The sequence below is a fragment of the Eublepharis macularius genome, chromosome 8 (genome assembly GCF_028583425.1).
Source record: "Eublepharis macularius isolate TG4126 chromosome 8, MPM_Emac_v1.0, whole genome shotgun sequence".
In the NCBI taxonomy this organism is placed as follows: domain Eukaryota; kingdom Metazoa; phylum Chordata; class Lepidosauria; order Squamata; family Eublepharidae; genus Eublepharis; species Eublepharis macularius.
This window is the reverse complement of record NC_072797.1, coordinates 51139595-51161508: the sequence shown is the minus strand read 5'-3', so window position 1 is coordinate 51161508 and position 21914 is coordinate 51139595. Positions and strand designations below refer to the sequence as shown.

The window sequence follows — 21914 nt, the reverse complement described above, 5'->3', positions numbered from 1 at the left end:
CCTTCCTTGTGACGCGCTACCGCAATGGGCAGGCACGGGGCGGAGACCGCTCGCTCGCCCGGCCGACTCCAGCCCCTCCTCCTCCGGCTCCTCCCCGTCGCGACTCTCGCCTGGCTGGCTGGCGAGCGTGGCCGCACTTTTTGCGCAGGAGCTTCTGCGCTGCGTTCTCCAGGCAGTGTCGGGTCGCCCCAGCAGGAGGCCGGCAGTCGGTGGCAATGTCGGCGCTGGAGTGGTTCGCCCACAAGTCCCTGGGCGGCGGCATCTACTGGATCCAGGAGCGCTTCTACGAGTCGGGCAACCGGGCCAACATCTGGCTAGTGCGCGGCTCGCAGCGGGACGTGGTGATCGACACCGGGCTCGGGCTGCGCAGCCTTCCCGACTACTTGTACCTGGCCGGGCTTCTGGGTCCCGAGATGGCGGGCGAGGAGGAGGAGGAGGAGAAGGCGCCTCCGGGGGGCGGCGGGCGGCGGCGGCCGTTGCTGGCCGTGGCCACCCATGTGCACTTCGACCACTCTGGCGGGCTGCATCAGTTCGAGGAGGTGGCCGTGCACAGCGCCGAGGCCCCCGCCCTGCGCCGCGGGGACAACTACGAGACGGTCACTTGGCTCTCGGACAGCGAGGTGGTGCGGCAGCCCAGCCCCGGCTGGAGCGCCAGGCAGTTTCGAGTGCGGCCCGTCCAACCCACGCATGTCCTGCAGGAGGGTAAGGGAGAGCTGTGGGTGGGGGCTGGCTCGACGAGAGGCGCCCTTCTGCAGTTTATTGATGACATCGTCTTTGAACTGGCTGTAAAGAGAGAGACTGCCCATGCTCAGAGTGCCTTTTCTTCCCTGACTGTCAACTGGCTCAGGGTTACCCCAGTCTAAAGCCACTAGTGACTTCAGGTTGGGAGTAACTCTGCACAAGATTGCATTGTCTAGAGCTCGTCTCATACCTCCTACTAAGGAGGATTCAAACTTGTAAGCCAAAAGATGTGGCTTGCGGGCTGCTTTGGACACCTGCAACACTTCTTATTTCTCCAGTTACTCTTGCTAGACAACTCTGGTTTGTATAACTACATAAGAGTGGATTTTTTAGAGGGCTTAACCTAATACAGACTTCTCAATTATTTGCAGTGAAAGCTACTTGGGGAGTATTTAGATGACTTTTAATATGCCATTAATCTTCAACTAAATGCTGAAATTGAGTATAGTCTTATAAATTCTTGTATGTTTATTTAATAATGTATTTAGTATAATTGTTCTGTATAAATGTATCATACTGCTTTTTATTCCTAAACTATGATGGGGTGTGTTTTGTGCTCTTTGGGGAATTGGGCTCCAGGATTGTTAATCCACTGCTGAGTATGTGAGGGGAAAGGGTGCCTTTTGTGCTGCAGTGTATAAGTGAAGCTAGACAGATTGGGAGGTGGGGTCGAAAGCTCTACATCTGTATATACAGAGACAGCCCTGTAATGAAAAAGGATGGGATAATCCTCCAAGAACTGAGATCAGGTTGTGGGATGGAGGAAAACATGGAAGTGAATGGCTTTTCCCATAGGCCTTTGAGATGTTTCAGGCAATGTGTAAATATGGGGGGAGTGTACATTGAGGGGTGGACATGGTTGATGTTAGTTTTTTTCTATTAATATTGTTCTTATGACAAAACATATTACAAAACACGATGTAGCTTTTCCAGTTGGTTCTTGGCCCTTGGGAAATTGGGATTCTGAGTCCCATCAGTGTATGTATGTTCAAGGAGAAAAAAATATTTTACTGTCCCATTCTGATGTATGTGATAGGGCAAAGTCTTTTCCTTTAGGGGTTGGTTTAGAAATTCCTTTTGAGCATTCATACGAGGAGGGTTGAGGGTGGAGTATCTTGCAAGATCCACATACACTGCATCTTCATAGAATATGAATGCTATCTCTTAAAGTGCAGGCTGTCAGAAAATGCACTGTAAGGGTTTCTGAGAGATTATGGGTGGGGACATCTCTGACATCTTTGGCTGCTTCTCTGGAAGGGCTTGCAGGCAGTAGAATCTTAGACTGGCCAGTGGGTGTACATAAAATATATGCATAGATAGCTTTGTGCATAATTGTATTTCTGCAAGGCATTCTATTGCTGAGAAAAGACAAATAGTAAAATCATTTTTAAAAAAAAACCTCTTGGAAATTTATTGGCTAACAATGCAATCCTGAGTAAAGGTACACCCTTCTAAGCTAACCTGATATTATTTTAATAATCATAATGCACATGGAGGGTTTTATATGTTAAGCTGTTTGCTTGAGAACAAGCAACACCATCTTCAGCTGTATGGTATGTTCAATCTCAGCTGGTGTGTAGCAGTACATTCTACAATCCTAAACAGTTACACCCTTCTAAGGCCATTGAAGGCACATAATTGTGTAACTGTGCTTAGAGTGGCACTGTAATTCTTGGTTTTGCTTTTGATCTCTTTGAAAATGTACAGGAACTTCGTTTAATAGAGATGAAAGCTTTAATGATGTGGATTACATCAGATCTCCTTTCCATCTGACCAGTTCTAATCCCCCCACCCCATTGCACCTATTATTTTAGACCTCCCTATTTCTGGGCCCATTTCTATGGAAGAAATGTGGATTCAGTCAGCTTTTCTGAGGAAGATGAAGTAGCATGAAAGATTGGAGACCAGGCAGGAATTAGCTGAGTTTAATTAGCTGGCTGGTATCTACCCTCTGGATTATAAGCTTTGTGGAGTGGTTTCAAACTGTATTTCAGTACAAGTGATATTTCCATCATTTTGTTACTCAACATATTTTATTCTTTATTAATTTGTGAATTCAGAAGGATTGATACTGAGGGATAGAATTTTTTAAAAAATCTGACAGATGTATAAACCATCTGTTGTGAACTACATACCTGTACCTCAACTTTTTGGTAGTATATAAAGTTTGAATGCACCAATTTGTCCATGTTTAGCAAGTGCTCTGTAAGACATTAAGCTATATTCAGTACTACTTTAATAGATTTATTAACTGTGCTTGTGAATGAAACATTAAATGTAAGGTGGACCATGTTTGGGGACTCTTAGAGAAGGCTCCTTTTTTATAGATTATACAATTTCTGTTCAGGGCCCCTAAAAGAGTGACTAGAAGAAACCAATAGTGTTCTTTTCTAGTCTAAGTAGCTGAAATAGTGCTCGCATATGTTGTTCTGCCAGGGGCATTCCCAGTGGTAGGAAGCCTGCCAGGAATGGCATCAGTTGCCACTTTGCTTACAGGAAGAACTCAGTGAAGGTCCAACAAGAGCATTTGGTTGCAATTTCAAAATGAGATACAACAAGATCATAACGTCATGTACTCATGTTTCCAGATGGATTCCACAATTCCTGTTTAATGTAAAGCTCTGCAAAATCTTCTATGCTGTTGAGCTCTCTTGAGAGCATATGCACTAAGAGATGCAAAGTATAAATATTTTAACTAAATTAATAGTTTCATTTGACTTATTTTCCTGAGTACATCAGCTCGTTTATTCAAGACTGAATCTGCAGTCCTAAGCAATGCTTACTTTGAAGAAAGCGCCATTGTTTTTAAAGAAGCTTGCTTCTGAGTTTGACAAGCATGATTGGAATCAGACTGCACGCCAGTGCAATGTGATTTACTACTCCTCAGCACTTGCATCTAGAACTGTATCTAAGGCTGTGATTAAAGAAGATGTTACATCATTGAGGCGGTTCCCATGGCGCAGTGGTAGAGCATCTACTTGGCATGCAGAAGGTCCCAGGTTCAATCCCCAGCATCTCCAGTGAAGACAACCAGGTAGTAGATGATGTGAAGGACTACCTGTGACCCTGGAGAGCTGCTGCCAGTCTGAGTAGATGATACTGACCTGGATAGACTCATGGTCTGATTCAGCACAAGGCAGCTTCATCTGTACATATATACGTAGACACGAGTTGGCTGGAGGAAGATTTGATTCTGAAATTATTGACAAATCGGCATGCTGGACCTTAATCAGATTTATGAATAAGAACTTGCATTTCTCTACTGCTGTATCCTAAAATAATTGTTCACAGTAATAGTACAGGAAGCCACCAAAGTGGAGGGAGATATAAATTTTACGACTACTTAAATAGTAAAATAAATGATTAAAGAATTTAAAATGAAGGTTCCTAATTTACTATGAGTTCTAAAGAAACCATTTTAGATCAGTGTTCAGCTGCCTCCCAAGAGAGGATGTGGCTCTGCGGATATGAAAAAAGAGATGTCGTCTGAAATAGCTACTATAAATTATCTGAAATTAAGATTAAGCAGCTAATAATGATTAGGTGGTTGTAGTTCATTGCAAGTTTAAACATTTTACTAAAATGAGAATTTAGTTTCCAGGAGACGACAGATTTCCTAATAGCAATTGATTTGCCTGAATTTGTAAAATTAAACCAATTTGAAATCTAATTGGATTTTTGAGAAATGGCACATGATCCTGTTTTATGCTCTTTATCCTTAACCTTTCTATCATTCATCCACTGTCACTTATTTCTGATATTGAGAGAAGAGAGGCATATAAAGAGTTCTAATGCAAATGAATATCTCAAAATCTATCCAGTGATACCAGCTGGTCCAGTCCATTATAGTGATGACTATTTCAGAATAACTGAGTGTCTCTTTATAAAATGAACAAAACATAACATAATACTGTAGTTACAGTTAGGAAAAAGGGGGACAACCTTAGCCCAAGGGTTCCCTGCAAAGCACCCTGGTAGTCACTGCCCACCATTTAAGTTTCTCCTGAGAACATCTAGAGTGACCTTGTTATGAGCCTGGGCCTAGAGAGATCTAGTGGCTCTGGGGAAGCCTGCACTAAAGTGACTGCAGGGTGTACATTTCCCATGTTTCCTTTGGCTGCTGTGATTAGAAAAGAGGATTTGGAGGGAAAAATTGCACCAATAGAAAAGTAGGGGGGGTGCCTGAGAGAAGGGATAAAAGGCCTCATAACAGTGGGAGGGTGTTCACTCCTAGGGAGCATAGCCAAGGAGAGGCTGTTGCAGATGGAGTGATCCCTCATTCAGAAGGCGTGAGACAGTTTGAAGCCATCACCAGGAGACAGGAACAGTCTAGTTAGACGTGTTAGATGTTTTATTTTGTTTGTTCACCAACCTTTACTATTCTCTTTATTTTACAAAGTTTTGAACACCAGTTATTAATAAACCATTTAAATAAAGTTCTTTATTGTTCTGCCTCGGACCTCATGCCGCATTCAGTCACATAATAAATAAAACTTACAGTTTCTATTATGCTTTAGATAAAACAGTTTAATTCCAAATAAGTGATGGAAAAATAGTTAAACAGACCTAATAATAATGGATATTAAGAGCTGATAAGAAATGCTGTCAGAGCATGCCTAAGGTTCCCTTAGTTGACGATTTTGTTTTCATTAGTGCCCATGAAAAGGCCGCATGACACTGATGATGAGGAAGGCCTTTGTCTTGTGCTTGTCCTCTGCATCTGGGAATTGGTTGTATCTGAAGATGCGCCCCATTCTTGGCAATGATGGCTAAAAGCCATTGATAGACCTGCCTGAGTTGTACTCAGTCTACAGCTCACAGAGAGGCACTTTCCCCCTTACCAGCAACCAAAAGAGCCCCGTTTCCTTTCCTTTCTGGCATGAGGCCTGCACTTCACAGAGGGTTGTAGCTTACCTGTTTCTCTGACAGCAGCTGTTTCTGGGTGGGAACCAACTGGCAATCACCAGCCCTACTGGGCAAGGGCTTGGCTCACTTTCCTGAAACATGAAGGAGGTACCACATTGAGGAACAGTGCTTCAAAGAGCCACAGGTGGCACATCAGAGAGCCACTTGAGCCAGTGAATTTATATCACAGATGTGGCCTGTTGGCTAATCTGTTTTAAAGCCAATGATGCTAGTGGCCCTTAAAAGACTACAGCAATGAATTAGTTAAACACATTGTAAGAGATAATACTGTTTTTTATGCTGAACCAATTGCCAATTCATTTTACTCGATAATCCCAAACTCGAGTGTGTTGAGAATGAACTTCCCCCTGTTATTTATAAACTTACAAACCTGCCTCTGCCCTGTTTTTTCTTTGTGTCATCTTTTTTCTAAACTAAAAGGTCTTACTTTATAAGAAAAAAATTTCTCCTTTCCTCATACCAGCTTCAATGTCATTTTGAGACGGGAACAACCAGAATGAGCACAATATTTCAAATGTGGGCAAACCAGGGATCTTATATAAAAATTACAGTACTTGCTGTTTGGTTTTTCGATCATTCCTTTCATAATCATTCCTAACACTGAATTGGGTATATGTATTCATGCAGCTCACTTGAGCTGACATTTTCAATGACATTTCTGTCATGACCCAAAAATCTCTTGAGCATAGCAACAGCCAGTTCAGACCCCATCAGCTTGTGTTTGAAGGTTAGATATTCTCCCTATTCCCTTTTAGTGCTTCGCAGATCCTTTAGATTTTACTATCCATATTTTGTAATGTCTACAAACAGCTTTACTATACGCCCCTCCATGTCAATGATGAATAAGGCATTGGCTTATTTGGGAACTCTGCTGATTACAATGGGTTGGATCCAAAGGTTCCATTTTGCTAACATGAGTTTTGATGTGTGGCAAGGAGCTTCCTCTTACAGAAGAGATGTGTTTTACCACCAAATGGTTCCTAGCCTGGTGTAAGGGTCCCCAGTTAGAAAAATGGGACCTTTGGATTCCACCTGTAATGTTCAGCGTGAAAACTGCTTCCTGTCTTGTGGTCAGTTGCTAGTCCATAAGAGAATATATATTATTATCCAATGACTGCTAAGTTTCTGTAATAGCCTTGGTAAGAGATTGCTAAAAGATTTTTGAAAGTCCAAACAAGGCATGACCTTTGCAGAAAATGTCTTCCTTGACAAAGCTTATTTTTCTGTGTATATGGTTAACAGTTTTAGCCATCATAAAAGCTCTCTGCCACCTTGCATACCAAAGAATTCAGTTTGATAGATCTGTATTGCCTCAGTTCCCTTTTACAAAACATTTACAATTGTCATTTCCTTGTCTTCTAGTAAGGAGACTGACTTTATTTACTTTGCTTCACATTGAATGAAGAGAGAAGTATATTTCTGTTTATTGTTTGGTTATTTATCCCTTGTCATGAGATGTTTGACCATTTCAGTCATGTTTAGTGAATGCAACAATGGCCTGTAAGGTCTGTTCTGCCATGATAGATACCACTTTACCATGTGGTGGTGCATTCAAATGACAAACTCTCCATGCACAGTTGATATAATAAATAAATTTCGTATGTAAAAGTCACCTGAGATTGGGCTGCCACACAATAGGAAAGGAGACTGCATTTTCCAGTGGTCTGGGGCATTCACCTCCTAATATTTGCTTATTTGACAAATTAAATTTATTTATTTAGTTAAATTTATTGTTATTTATTTCTATTCCACCCGCCCCACATTGGCAGGCTCAGGGCACATTACATTTATGCACATTAAAATTTACAGTTTAAAACACAATAAATACAATATAAATATTTAAAAATACAAATATAGCACAGCACTAAAATAATTCAGTTAAACCATTTCCACCATCACTAAAGATAATTCAGCATTTAAAAGTTTCTTTGGAGGTGGATATTCTGATAGGAAGTGCTCCATTCTACCCTAGTCGGCCAATAGGGGCCCAGCCCAGCATCAACCGTACGACTGGCGGAACAGCTCTGTATTACAAGCCTGGCAGAACGATAACAGATCCTGCTGGGCTCTGGTCTCATTAGACAGAGCGTTCCACCAGGTTGGAGCCAGGACTGAAAAGGCCCTGGCTCTGGTCAATGCTAGTCTGGCCTCCCTGGGGCCAGGGACCGTTAATAGTTGTTCTTCACTGGATCGAAGCGTCCTCTGGGGCATATATGGGGAGAGGCGGTCCCGAAGATACGCAGGTCCCAATCCGCATAGGGCTTTAAAGGTTAATACCAAAACCTTGAATTTGATTTGGTACTCTACTAGTAACCAATGCAGCTGGCACAGCACTGGTGTAATATGTGCACTTCTTGGCACTCTGGTGATGACACGCACCGCTGCATTTTGGATCAGTTGCAACCGCTGGATCAGATTCAAGGGAAGCCCTGCATAGAGTGTGTTACAGTAGTCTAGCCTAGAGGTAACATTGCCTGAATCACTAGTTAAGTCATGGGTTGAGAGATAGGGGGCAAGCTGCCTAGTCTGTTGTAGATGGAAAAAGGAAGACCTGGCAACCACAGTGACCTGAGCCTCCATATTCAAGGCTCCTGACTCTCAGGGCCGGTGCAAGTACCGCCCCGTCGAGGGCAGGAAGCTGGAGTCCCGAATCCACTTGTCCGCAACTCAAGTACAGGATCTCCATCTTCATGGGGTCTAATTTCAGCTGACTGCCTCAACCATCTAGCCATGGCTTCAAAAGCCCGCTCCAGGACATCTGGGGCCAAGCCAGGCCAGCCATCCATCAACTGATATAACTGGGTGTTATCAGCATACTGGTGACACCCAAGACCAAAGCGTCGCACCAGCTGGGCTAGAGGGCGCATATACACGTTAAACAATAATGGGGAGAGTATTGCCCCCTGCAGCACACCACATAGCAGCGGGTAGCGAGAAGACAGTTTCTTCCCCAGTGCCACCCTCTGTCCCCGACAATGGAGAAAAAGAGACAAGCAACTGTAGTGCTGCCTCCTGTATCCCCACATCAGCGAGGTGGTGGGACAACAGATGATTGACCATATCAAACGCTGCCGAAAGATCTAATAATATAAGCAGTGCCAATCTACCTCAGTCCAAGTGTCTGCGAAGATCATCCATGAGGGCAACCAGCAGTGTCTCAGTCCCATGTCCCAGTCGAAACCCCGACTGGAAGGGGTCCAGGGCTGAGGGATCCTTCAGGAAACTCTGCAGCTGTCTCTCCGCCGCCTGCTCAATCACCTAGCCCTGAAACAGGAGGTTCGAAATCGGACAGTAACTGACTGGGTCAGCAGGATCAATGATGGTTTCTTTAAGAGAGGTCTCACCACTGCCTCCTTTAATGCCCCAGGAAAAACCCTGGAGCTCAAGGACAAGTTGATAATAGCCTCCAAGGAATCTCATAGTCCATCGCTATTGGCTTTCTCCAGCCACGATGGACATGGGTCGAGGAGACAAGTCGTGGGTCTCACTATTTGCAGAATCCTGTCCACCTCCTCTCCCAAGAGTAAACTAAAATTAGAAGAACTAAAATTAGAGGAACTGACTCTGCACTGTTCCTCCCAGTACTCTGAACCAATTAAATAAATATTTAAGCTTCTACAGGGTAGGAATTGCAGCTATTCCTATACAAAAGTGTTTGAACACCCGGGATGATGCCAGAACTGTGCTGAACCAATACAAAGAGAGTTGTGGGTGCACTGAATACTCCTATAATGTGGGGTTTGTTGCAAGGTTTCTGCCTTTGACTGTGATGTATTCTTTTGTTATGTTTGGAGATCACACTTTACAATTCAACATTTTGTGTATTTTGTTTTTTGCTTGTAGGGGACGTGATCAGCCTTGGTGACAGACAGCTTACTGTCATGCATATGCCTGGCCATTCAAGAGGAAGCATTTGTTTGCATGACAGGGAACGGAAGATACTGTTCAGTGGGGATGTTGTGTATGACGGTTCCATGATTGACTGGCTTCCCTACAGCAGGATAAGTGATTATGTTGGAACCTGCCAGAGGCTGATAGAATTAGTGAATAGGGGTCTTGTGGAGAAAGTCCTTCCGGGACATTTTAACACCTTTGGAGCTGAGCGGCTTTATCGTTTGGCTTCCAACTACATTTCTAATGCTGGGGTTTGTCACAAAGTCTCTACCTGTGCAATGAGATCTCTCGCCAGTCTAGCACTTCGTGCAACAAATTCTAGAACCACTTCATAGTATAGTATGCACAACATGTATTATTGTAAAAACCCAATGGCTTATGTATTTTATTTTGCCAATGCAAAGATAACCTTTAAAGGAAAAGCAGGCTGATGAGCCATTAAAGATACTTATTTTTACCTACTTCCTTTCTATTTAAAAAACAGTAAAAGCTAGTAGCTGTGCCATAGCTACTGATTTTCCTTCTATTTTTTCAAGGCAGGTTTGCACATAAGTTGAATGCTATTTGACAGATATGCTACACATGTTTTGTATTTTACAGAATTTTGAATCATATAATATGCTCAATGGAGAAGTTTTACATTAATATCCAATTTTTCAACGTCTTACATTAGGGGTTTATGTTTAAAGTATATTTATAATGGCTGAAATTTCTTATAAGCAGTATATTGGGGTGGGGGGAGTTATAACATTCCACTGTCTCTTTAAATGCACAGTTAAGTACCCAAAATTTTAATTTTTATTGTAAGAAGTGAATGTAACATAAAGTGATTACCAAATGTTGTTAGAAAGCACTAATATGTATTATTACACTTGTTTGGGGCGAAAAGTATGTTGCATTTGATTATTGTTTCTAAAACAAATGAAATGTCTGTGAATATTTGGAATATATTGCTTGCTTTTTAAATGTGACTTTTAAAAAAGAAACTAAAGATATGAGTGCATAATTGTTAAAAGTTCAGTCGTAACAGTTTGATATATGATATAGAAACCAACCTTTGAAAGTCTTTTTGTTATTGTGGTTTAACAGCTGCAGAACCACGTTAGTAGTTGTGGGTCATAACTTGTTTTCAGGATCATTGTGGTACTATAGTGGGTTTCAGGAGCAAGAGAGCACATTTTGTGGAAAAGGCTGCAGCTGTCAAGCATCATGGCTATAGTCAGCTTTACACCACAGGATTTGTGATTTCAGGTATATAAGTGGTTTTGAACCTTGTTCTTGCCCGCTGAGATATGCTCTTTTTCTCTGCTTGTTTCTCCTATCTTCTTCTACTTTGCATATATTTTGCTTTCAAGCTACTTAACAAAAATCTGTGTGTGCACATGTATTTTCCCTCAGTGCAAAATCCTATGTAATAATCCCTTTCGAGTTTACCAGTTTCTTGTGTGAAGATGGAGTTTGTTTCGTGAAGCCAAAACTTAAATCGTCTGTTTGGTTCTAGATTTTAGGTTCTCTGTTCATTTCTTGTAAGAACAGTAAATAGCTTCAGGATTGTGGCCACTGCCAAAACCTATTTTTGAGCCTTCTATCACTTGATTGTATAATCTCTCGAAATCAAAGAGCTCTGCACATACAGATTTTGACCACTGTGTATTCAGCACTTTAGCCCTAAGGAGTCTTAAGGATGGATGGATGTATTCAGTTCCTTAAATGTTATCTGTGCCTAGTTCCTGTTTTAGACAGGAGCAAAACAGTATAAGCAGGAAGATCAGATTTGCAAATGAGAGAATCCTTTATAATACGTGTACCAAACTAACGGGGAAATTGCTCTTAGCTTGGGATTGCTCTTAGCTTCAGAAGGATTGTTGTAATGAGAACCACTAAAATGGGATCCTTCAATGCTTGGGAAAAAGTTACTGACCACATTTGGCTTGAAAAGGGATTGTTACTTACAAAACATTAGTATGAAAGTTAAAAGTTCAACTAATTCTGAGGGCCGATGTAGGCATAAAAGAAGGGATTCTCATAACTGGAGTCAGCTATACTATTGCATGCTCCTTTCCCCCCCTCTCCTGGAGTGAATTACTGTGTCCTGCCTTAGCTGTGGTTGTGTATTAAGAGCAATATTAACCATAGTTAAGGCTAACTTTCATTCCTGCTTCATGGATATTTATAACCAGCTTGGAAGTGGCTCTTTGAGAAATGTTAGTGCCTTGTTTCTTTTCTTGACTGAATATTAGAGTGACTTTGCTATTCTGGAATATTGCTAAGGTACTAATGAAAATTTTGCCTTTGAAGTAAAGAAAGCTCCCCCTTTTGAGCTCCTCTGGCCAATGTTTTGAAAATTCTTTAATGAACTCCTTCCCCTTAGTAACTTTTAATAGATCACTCGTTGGAAGAAGCAGCATGTCTACCAAAAATTGGGTTTCATTGTAAAAACTGATTTGAGTTACTGCTATTGAGACAGTTCTCTTGACTTCTTGAGTCAGCAGTTACCTACAAAAACACTATAGAATCCTGTGGATTTTTTTCTATGGACAGAAGGATTTCTGCTCACGGAGCACAACTTTCACCTCCCCTTCCTGTGGTTGCCTAACCCCCGCCCCCAGTCTTGTTCCTGGGGTTCCAAGGTAAGAAAGTTATGCTTTGTGACCTGAAATCTTTCCACGTGAAGAAATCCTCCAGGAAAATCTAAGCCTATGATTTTAAATCGAGGACTTGTACTCTATTAATATTAAATTCATGCTTGCAAAGCCAGATGATCTACTGAAATAAATTTTAATTTAGAAGTGAGTCATGTTTGATTTTTGGATTAGTGCTGGTTAGTAAAGTACAGTTTCAGAGTTCCAGGAGGATATAATTTTGTTTTTATTTTTATATTAAAGCAAGTGTTCACTTTCTAAACGATTTTTATTTTTTTAACTTAATCACTACTTACTGTGTTTGGAATTTGAAGCATATCTGTTCACTTAAAATATTGCAGAATATAAGGCATTTACTGTTGCTTTATTTGTAAAAGGTCTAGAAGCCTCTTACCTATTCATGGTTGGGGTTGCTTTTAACAGCTGAAAATTGAACCTAAATTAATATTGAACCTAAATTAATCCTATTATTGATTCAACTTTTTTTTTAGTTTAACTGGGCTATGGATTAAGTGTGTTAAAAGAGGCTTAAAGACCTTTTTAAAATTATAAAATGTTATACTGTCCAAATTTTACTAATGGTATTCCACTGTTTCAAGGAAAACTGTATTATTTTATCATGATATTGATAATAAAAGGAATTATAACAGAAAATGCACTTATAGTAATAGTTTCCATGTTATATTTGACCCAACCCAATGTTTGTGCATTTTGAGAAACAGGAGCCACTGCAGCATTTCACATTATCCATGAACATCTCTTTCCAAAGGCCATCTGGAGGTCTTCCAGTTTCCTTTAGTTAGTTTTTGGTTTAATTTAATTTGTTTTAATTTAAATAATATTGACAGTGCCCCCACCCCATATTTTAAAAAAGCAGAAAATGCTGTGTTTAGGACAAAATGTAGAAGATTTTTGGAAGCCATGATGGTAACTATAACATGGAAATAGGGTTGCCAGCTCCAGCTTTGGAGATTCCTGGAGATCTGGGGAGTGAAACCTGGAGAAAGTGGGGTTTGGGGAGGAAAAGGACCTTGGCATGGCATAATTCCATAGAGTTCACCCCCCAAAGTAGCCATTTTCTCCAGGTTAACTGATCGCTGTGGCCTGGAGACAAGTTGTAATTCTGGGAGATCTCCAGCCAGTACCTGGAGGCTGGCAACCCTACATGGAAACATACACATGTTCAAACTATTCACTTCACTCCCACAAACAATTCAAAATTGATTTGGTGGGGAGAGGTGGCATTTTTCCAAAGTTCAGTAAGTTACACTTGATCTTCTTTGAATGTTGCAGTGATTAACTGCTGGCTTCTCAAATAAAGATTGCCATTTTTCCTTGTTTCCAAAAGGCATCGGTCAGTGCTCTTTGAAACCTCAGCATCTCTAATATAGTTTTGTCTACAATAACTTCTGTACAAACTACAGGCCTTTCACTGTTCTTCTCCTTCCAGTTTTGTTATGACATCTAGGCAAATGAGTTCTGGAAAGCTTGAAAGCTTGTCTAAGGGTTTGTGATGAATCCTAATAAAATGTATTCGTGGCTGATGTGTTCAGATTTTTCTGTGCACCAACACAGTTACCTGCCACATATATCTGATGACTTAGGTAACAGTAATCCCTTTGTCTAAAAACGTTAGTCCTGGAGCTAGTATGAAACTAGTTTTCCACTTCCACATAAAAATGTAACAACTGTACAAAAAAAGTTGGATGAACAGAATGTTGATGCATTAATGTTTATTGGTCTGTTCCACATGTATTGGCAACTTTGATGCCATCTACTGGTTTACTTTTTTATATACAGTTTTAAAGCCAGCTGTCGTATTTCTGTAGTTAATTTTCAAGTGTTGTCATGTTGATAAAACTAAATATGCACTCTAAGGCAAGTCAATAAGAAAATGTGTAGGATTTTCAATGATTTTGCTATTACTGTCTAAGGATTGTTCCAGTAGGCAGCCTAACAACAATAGTGAGAGCAAAAATTCTAGCATAGGCGCTGCCTGATCGTTGATTGGTCCTAATAAAAAGGTATTCTACTGTTTTGTGTGTGTGTGTGTTTTTAATGAACCAACCTACAATCTTAGCTAGGAGAACTCCTTCTATGTTCCATGGTTGGGGGCAGTGGGGGAAGCACTTGAAAAGCTTATGTTTGGGGGGGGCGGGGGCGGGGGGGGGAAGCATTAAGGATTTGATTCCAAAGTCTTCACAGGTCAGAATGTCAGTTAGTTCATTATATCACACTGGCTTACTTTTGAGTTCCAGAGAAATGGAGAATTAGAGTTGGTCTGAAACTAGAATTCGGCTCCCTCCTGAGCAGCAAAACTTGCAGGGTAGTTTTAGACTGAAATGAGCTGCAGGCTCTGTTCCCAGCCGTATTGTTCTGAGGGTAAGGGGCCTTCCGCGCTCCGGAAAGAAAACGGGTAAGAAGTCTCTCTCTGAAAGCGGAAACGTCGGACAAAGAATTGCCAGTAAAGCATAGAAGCAGCAAATTTCTGCTTTCCATGTATTTTAGATTCCCGACTATGATTGTAAGGAATGGAGTAATGTAGGCGCACGTTCATTAGTGGGACTCAGTGAAAGCTGGGCATGATCTGTTTGGTCAGAGAGTGGTGAATGAAGTGACAGAAGCAGCTCCCGTTTCTTCTCTCTCTCGTTTTATGCGCCCAGATTTCTCTCTAAGGACTTCTAGTAACAAAACAAGTTTGCCAGCGCTTTAAAGATTAACAGCATATATGCCAGTTAGGAACCTTCGACAGTCATAGCTCGAGAGCTTCTAGGACGAATCCCCTTACCAGGGGAGGGCGGAGATAGAATCTGCGCGCGTGCCTTACAGCAGCTACACTATCGCGGACTAAATTATTATAACGGCGGGAGCATTTGTACATAAAATTTTAATGCATCGCAGTGGGGCGGTGCTTTCTGCCAGTTCAACCAATGAGAGGGAGAGAGAATGGGGCTGTCTCTGAACGTCATCAACCGACGCTCAAAGTTACAAGCGCTTCACTGTGACCTGTAAGGCGCATTGCCTTCTGGGTAATGTGTGCTCGTAGCCAAACGGTTTTTTAAAACTAGGAAACGGCGACAAATGTCAGTTTGATTGATAGCAAGTTCAGCCTGTCATGGGAGCGTTAAAAACAGGGTGGTGGGAGGAACCTTGACACTGTCCAATGGTAGAAGATTTCTGAGGAAAGGGAGGGAAAGGTGGTGTTGGAGGGAGGAGACTGCGAGCCGTTGGCGAGGGGAGGCTGTTGTTGGGGCTCTGATTCCGGGTCCCGGGGGTCACAATAGCAGAGGCGCCCTGCCGCCCAGCCAGGAGTGTGGCTGAGGGGCTGAGCAAGGAGAATGAATTTGGTCTCGAGGTTGGTACGAAGAGGGATGGGGAGCGAAGCAGTGAGGGGTTCTTGCGCCTTGTTGCTATGGTAACTCAGCGTTTAGTCTACCCGAGCCGCTTGCAGCCATATAGGTTCCGGCGCGTGCTGGTATCCTTAGCGGGTGGAGCTGCGCTTTGTCCCAAAAGTTAAAGCGAGGGCGGCGGAGGGGGTTTGCGCCCCCCCCCCCGCCGTTGTTTTTGCCATCATCAAAATGTTTGGATAACTACTTTTCCATCAGGAAGGGTATTCTGAATGGAGTTAATTGTATTAAAGTCAACAAAAAGCGTTACAGAATTTTTGTGTAGGTAGCCTTTAGACATTTATCCAGAGCAAATTATGCTCCTTACGGCCCTTTAGGCAGCAGTCATAAACAAGTCTTCTAAGACTCCTACTCGGGCGTATTCAGTGGGGCTTAGTGCCAGAAAAGGGTTGTTTACTTATAAGTCGTTGACTCTCCCTCCCAATTCTCAAAGCAGTTAACAATCAAGACAACAGATAATAGTCAAACAAATGCAGTAGTAATTAAAAGCAAAGTAAAATGTGGTGAAAGAATCAACTGCAATTGAAAGAAATTGGCAGCATTTAAAAAAACACCCTAATCCTCTCAAAGCTATCTGATGTTGCAGGTGCTTGATCCCTGGATTTTTACAAATTGCCTGTCAAATTCACCAGAGGCTTTCAAACCGTTCTGAGCTGAGGGGTGTGGGAGGATGAGTAAAGGACATATTTACTCACACTCCATCTCACACTGTTTAGCCAATTAGCAATTACTGTGTGGGACCATGCTGCTAGCTAATTGTAAGACTCTTGGCAGGCTTAATGCAAAGGCATTACACACAGTAGATGGGAGGGGGGACGGGTGCGAGAATCAAACCCTTTCCTGAAGGTTTTCTTTTTCCTGTAGTGTGTTGCTTCTTAATTGAGATAGGCATAACCATGGCATTAGGCCTGCTGCAACTTTGTCAAACTAATGTAGGAATTCTAGTTGTTTTTAGAAATGCCAGCCTCTTTAATATTATAATATTTCCCCTCTTTTATTGACTTTTGAGATGGAAAGAACATCACAATACATCCAAATAAAGAAGACTGATAGGGTTCTCATTGGTGCTGTCAATTTATAGCTGACTTTTGGCAACTGCTGCTGTGGTTTTCAAGACAAGAGACTAACTGAGGTGGATTGCCATTTCCTGCCTCTGCATAGTGATCCTGGTCTTCCTTAGAGGTCCCCCATCCAATTATTAACCCAAACCAACCCTGCATACTTCTGAGATCTAATGAGATTGGGCTTGCCTGGACTATCCAGGTCAGAGGAATGTTCTGATTATCACCACCCCCATTATAAAATAACTACCCACTCTCCTAAGATGCATTCTAGAACTCTTAGTTTGTATATTAAAAGGAAAAACCTGGTGCTTTATATTACTGCATTTGTGTTTTTTTATGTCTAGAGCCGAGCTTGCTGCTGAAAAAACTAAGAGAAAGAAGAGAAGAGAATTAACTGAAGAACAGAAGCAAGAAATTAAAGATGCTTTTGAATTATTTGACACAGATAAGGATAAAGCAATAGATTATCATGAGCTAAAGGCAATATTTTTCTCTTAGTCTCTTGTTTGATAGAAGTTGGTTTCTAAATGCTTTCACTCTTTGTTCGTAGGTTAGGTGTTCAGATACCTTTAGCTATGAATAGTTATTGCATAAGAAAAGGACTAAAGGGAAAGAATGCATGGGAAGTGGCTGCAGATTGACATCCACAGGATTGGCCAAAGAGCAGTGCTAGGGATTAATGACCACATTTCATGTTACTGAGGAAACATGAGCTAAATATATACCGTCTTCTACCTTGCAAAATTCTGTATGTGGTGATGAGTGTTTCTATTATATTCATACAATGACTAAAAGGCAAGTTGCTGATCTGTGAGATAAAAACAAGTGTGGTGTAATGACATTGGTATAGGACTTTGGTTTGGAGTCCTTAACATACATTATCAGTGGAATCCCTACTACAACCCTAGAGGGTAGATTAGTGTTAACCCATTTTACAGTAGAGGCTGAAGAGAGAAAGGAGCTTTCATAGGATGACCGTGTTAGGAATTCATGTATGAAAACAGCTTGAACTGGGTCTGCGCTTATCTACTATATTGAAGCACCTCTTGAATTTGAATTTTGAATGTTTGTGCTTTTGTGCTGTATGAAGCAGCCTGAAGGCAGAAGTACTTAAAGCAAATAGCAGAAGAGAGATTTGAGGTGTGTGTGTATGATGAAATATATTCATGCATGCCAGATGGAGGCTTCAAATCTGAAAGGAAAAATGCTACTTTTTCACTTCAGACTTTAAGCAGTTACACCCTTCAGTGAGTGGATTTAGAGGTGTGTAACCCTGCTTCAATTGCACTGAATATAGCATAATATTCTTGCTAGTATAACATGTGTTTCTTTGTCAGAGATTTGTTAGAGTTATTGTAAGTATGGTATTCAGTTGCTTTCAATAGTCTAAATATTTCATTCTCTAAGTACAATACAGTACAGCATTCTGATTTTCAAGATGTATAGATGCCATTTCTTCCAGTGTCTCTGATATAGTAGAACCAAAAAGAGACTTGGATAATGTTGAAGCTTAGATGTAGATTCAGATTCCGCACCCCCACCCAGTCATATGTTTGTGCTCTCTTCCCACAAAGCCCCTCAGTTTATAAAATTTAAGACCATTAGAAATGGTTACTGATGAACTATTCTGGATTATTAGTTGCAAAAAAGTAGGTTCAAGGGGTATTTTGAATCTTAAATGTTTTGAAGTGTTTCCAGAGCTCTGGAAAGCAGACTACTTTTATAGTACCATATTTTGACATCAAAAATATGATATTGCAGATACATCTTGTACTGTGATTCTTTTTTTCAAAGGTTGCTTCATGCATCAAACATATGTCATATAATTGCCAGAAAACAAGAGGTTAAGATGATTTATATAGAATAGAAGATGGCCAACTCATAGGCTCATTTGGATCCTCTGTCCACTCTTTTTGGAAGCAGTGGAGGATGACTCTTGTTTTATTTGGCCTGGACATGGTTACTTCCTCTGATGGTTTGCTTGTGGAAAGTGCTCAGAGGGCCAAAAGGAGCACAGAGGAATCTCTCTTAGCCCACTCGCCTCCTACCCTTCTTATCAGGAAATGAGAAATCACCCAGAAGTTCTCAGGTTAGGGCAGGCACTTCTGAGACAGTATACCATTTGCTATTTGGAGGGGTGTCAACTGAGAAGTGATGTTTTATGCATTGCTTCTGGGCCAGCCAGTCTGCTCCCTGACATCAGGGAAGCTGCAATAGTTGTTGCAGAAGCTGAATACCAAGTCTTACTTCTCATTTGGTCAGTGGATGCTCTTGTGATTGGAGAGTGGTTATTAATTGTCAGGCTTCTGCAGTGATCTGCAACAAGTTATTTAAGATCTTATCTTCAAAGCATCTGCCTTGCCTTTAATATCTAGGAAGGCATCACATAGGTAAAAATACTGTTTGTGCCTGCAATCTGTTATTGACACACTGCTAAAAAGGTCACCTGACCTAGCACAAATGGTTATGTCATTGAAACATGATAGTATTATGTTGTTATAAGTTAAATGGCAATGTTCAAAAGCAGCCCATGATCCTGCACTCAGGCTTATGTTCTGGTGAAAACGCACACACACAGAGTCTCTGTAGATGTTTTCTTCAGTTTATTGTATAAAAATATGCAGTGTTCCCTTTCTGTATTATACCTGAAGTATCATTGCATTTCTATTTTTTCCCAAAAGGTGGCAATGAGAGCCTTAGGTTTTGATGTTAAAAAAGCAGATGTGTTGAAGATACTTAAAGATTATGATCGGGCAGGAACTGGGAAAATCACCTTTGAAGATTTTAATGAAGTTGGTAAGTACTGGATTTTAAATATGTATCATCATGAAAAATTTGGCAATAATTGGGAGCTAGAGGTTTAGCTCATCTGTTTCTTGATAGATGTACAGATGTGCCAGGGATACGTGTGTTAAGCCTTTGCCTAATGAACTGCTTAAAAACTGCTTTTTTCCTGCCTTTCTCTTTTCTTACTATAACTATTTTTTTAGAAATATTTTATATTCTGTCTTCAGATTTGTTTATAAATTTAAAAAGCACTTAAACCTCAGTTTTGCTTTAACCATGCAGCAGTGCTTAATACATTTTATGTATTTTATAGAATAAAAGTGTGAGAGAGTCCTGACCTGAACATTTCCATTTCTGTGTTTTTGTGCAGAATTCAGGAAGTACTTACTCACTCCCAATAAGGCTATGATAAAAATACATTCATCTCTTACATAGAATACCAGAAGAGTAGCCCTGTCTATCTGTTGCAGCAAAAATTTGAAGAAGCAGACTCTAGACCACAAAAGCTCATGCTAGAATAAAATTTTGTTGGTGAGCATGTTTCAAGACGGTTGCTTATTTATGTAGAATACATTACCCATGAACCTAAGGCTCCCCATCTCCCCTAAGACAAAAGGTGAAGATGCACCTTTTAGTTGTTTAGGTTTGACAGGCAATAGCAATTACAGGCATTTATGTACATGATAAAATTCTGTCAACAAAATGTCTTTTTATTGAATCCCCAGTATCTTTATTTCTCATTTTAGTGACAGACTGGATTCTTGAAAGAGATCCACATGAAGAGATTCTCAAAGCATTTAAATTGTTTGATGATGATGATTCAGGTAAAATAAGCTTGAGAAATTTGCGTCGAGTAGCTAGAGAACTTGGGGAAAACATGACTGATGAAGAACTTCGGGCTATGATTGAAGAATTTGATAAAGATGGTGATGGAGAAAGTGAGTACTAAATGTAACATTACTAAACGTAACATGTTAATGCCCTGTTCTTGAATTTGAGAAGAACAAATCAAAGCAAGTATATTATATTCACTTGCTTGAAATAATTTCATGGTGAGACCTGCTCAGACAAGTGACTGGTTTGCCGGAATAGACTGACCTAGTTATTCTTCAAACTTCCCATGGATCTTTAAATGAAATTATATTCCTTCCTATTCAAATGTGAAATTCTTTGACAAGTTACGAAGTCATGTCTAATCATTGCAGTGATCACTTCTATAGTTTTATAGTTAGCAGTAGTTTATTAATTGCGATGAATTATTGATTCACTACCATGTTGAATCTGCAGTATAAATAAGTGAAACATAAATGTGAAATCCAGAAACTAAGAAATACCATTTGTTATCAGAAAATAGATAGTACTACAGGATCTGTAAATAATTTCATTTCAGACGGTAAGGCCCAAAAGATAATGGTGATCCATTCTTGTAGCAATACGTGACAAGAAATCATGATGGCAACTGTTATTTTTACTTAAAAATGCTCATCTCTTCAGTGCTGTTCTACATGTGAAAGTAATGCATTTCAAATTGACCTGCTTTAGTAGGACCATGCTTTCTTAATTTTGTATACATTTTGCTTGGTTATAGGATTAAATACCAAGCTATTCTTTTGGAAGGGTACTGAGCAGACTTTCTAACTGATTTTTGAGAGAGAATTTCAGACATGGCCAAAAAGTGATGAGTGAAATCATAAACTTTCATGTAAAGTATACTGAATGGTTTTTTTTAATTATTTTTTACAGTCAACCAGGAGGAGTTTATTGCTATCATGACTGGAGATGTTTAACGCTGTAACAAAAGAACTGAACTTAGCACAAAAAGAAAGGAGTATCGGGTTTCAGCATTGAAGCTGCCACTTTTTCATTTTAGTTGATTTCTGTACCAGGAGCCATGCAAAAAATTCCTCAAAGGACCAAAAGAAACACAAAGTATATGTATATGTACTAAAGTTGATATTTTGTATCATTAAATTTTAGAATAAACAGTGTTATGTTTGAGTACTCATTTGTAAGATAGCTTTGTATAAGAATTTTAAATCATAGTATAAAACCTTTGAAAGTTAACATTATTTTAGCATTAGCTGTGGCCTTAGTTTTTATATAAGAGTTTAACAGACATCCATTTTAATAAAGTCTTCTTTTTATATTCTGTAAACCTTGTTGGAGTCTTTAATTCAAATGGAATTGTAACTGTAGAAGTGCTTAATATTTCAAAAATAACATTTGGAATTTTATATGATGTTTCTATTGTGTGCCTATTATAATCATTTTCCTTTCAATGGAAAACTGGTATGTGATGATAAAGCTGAATTTAATCAAAAATGTACAAATATTAATATTGCTAAATATTATGGGTATTGGTAACACACACAGTAGATACAACTAATGCTTCAACCTGCTGTACACTTACTTGGAAGTGAGACTCATTCACACCTAAGACTAAAGCTTCTAAT

General features: G+C 40.3%; 2 protein-coding genes across 2 annotated transcripts; both read left to right on the top strand.

The window, feature by feature from the left end:
• Positions 1–104: 104 nt before the first annotated feature.
• On the top strand, positions 105–14208 carry MBLAC2 (metallo-beta-lactamase domain containing 2). Its single transcript, XM_054986751.1, has 2 exons — positions 105–702; positions 9511–14208. Exons 1-2 carry the CDS (start codon positions 216–218, stop codon positions 9894–9896), a joined length of 873 nt encoding a protein of 290 aa, XP_054842726.1. The 5' UTR covers positions 105–215; the 3' UTR covers positions 9897–14208.
• Positions 14209–15418: 1210 nt separating this feature from the next.
• CETN3 (centrin 3) lies at positions 15419–21610 on the top strand. Its single transcript, XM_054986752.1, has 5 exons — positions 15419–15558; positions 17019–17154; positions 19356–19470; positions 20208–20399; positions 21205–21610. Exons 1-5 carry the CDS (start codon positions 15542–15544, stop codon positions 21246–21248), a joined length of 504 nt encoding a protein of 167 aa, XP_054842727.1. The 5' UTR covers positions 15419–15541; the 3' UTR covers positions 21249–21610.
• Positions 21611–21914: the final 304 nt, after the last annotated feature.

Bases quoted from the DNA above. Each gene is read 5' to 3' on its own strand.
- MBLAC2 (XM_054986751.1), top strand. From the start codon at position 216: ATGTCGGCGCTGGAGTGGTTCGCCCACAAGTCCCTGGGCGGCGGCATC. The intron at 703-9,510 runs GTAAGGGAGAGC...TTTTGCTTGTAG, and splicing joins CACGCATGTCCTGCAGGAGG to GGGACGTGATCAGCCTTGGT.
- CETN3 (XM_054986752.1), top strand. The intron at 17,155-19,355 runs GCAATATTTTTC...TTTTCCCAAAAG, and splicing joins TAGATTATCATGAGCTAAAG to GTGGCAATGAGAGCCTTAGG. The intron at 20,400-21,204 runs GTGAGTACTAAA...TATTTTTTACAG, and splicing joins TAAAGATGGTGATGGAGAAA to TCAACCAGGAGGAGTTTATT.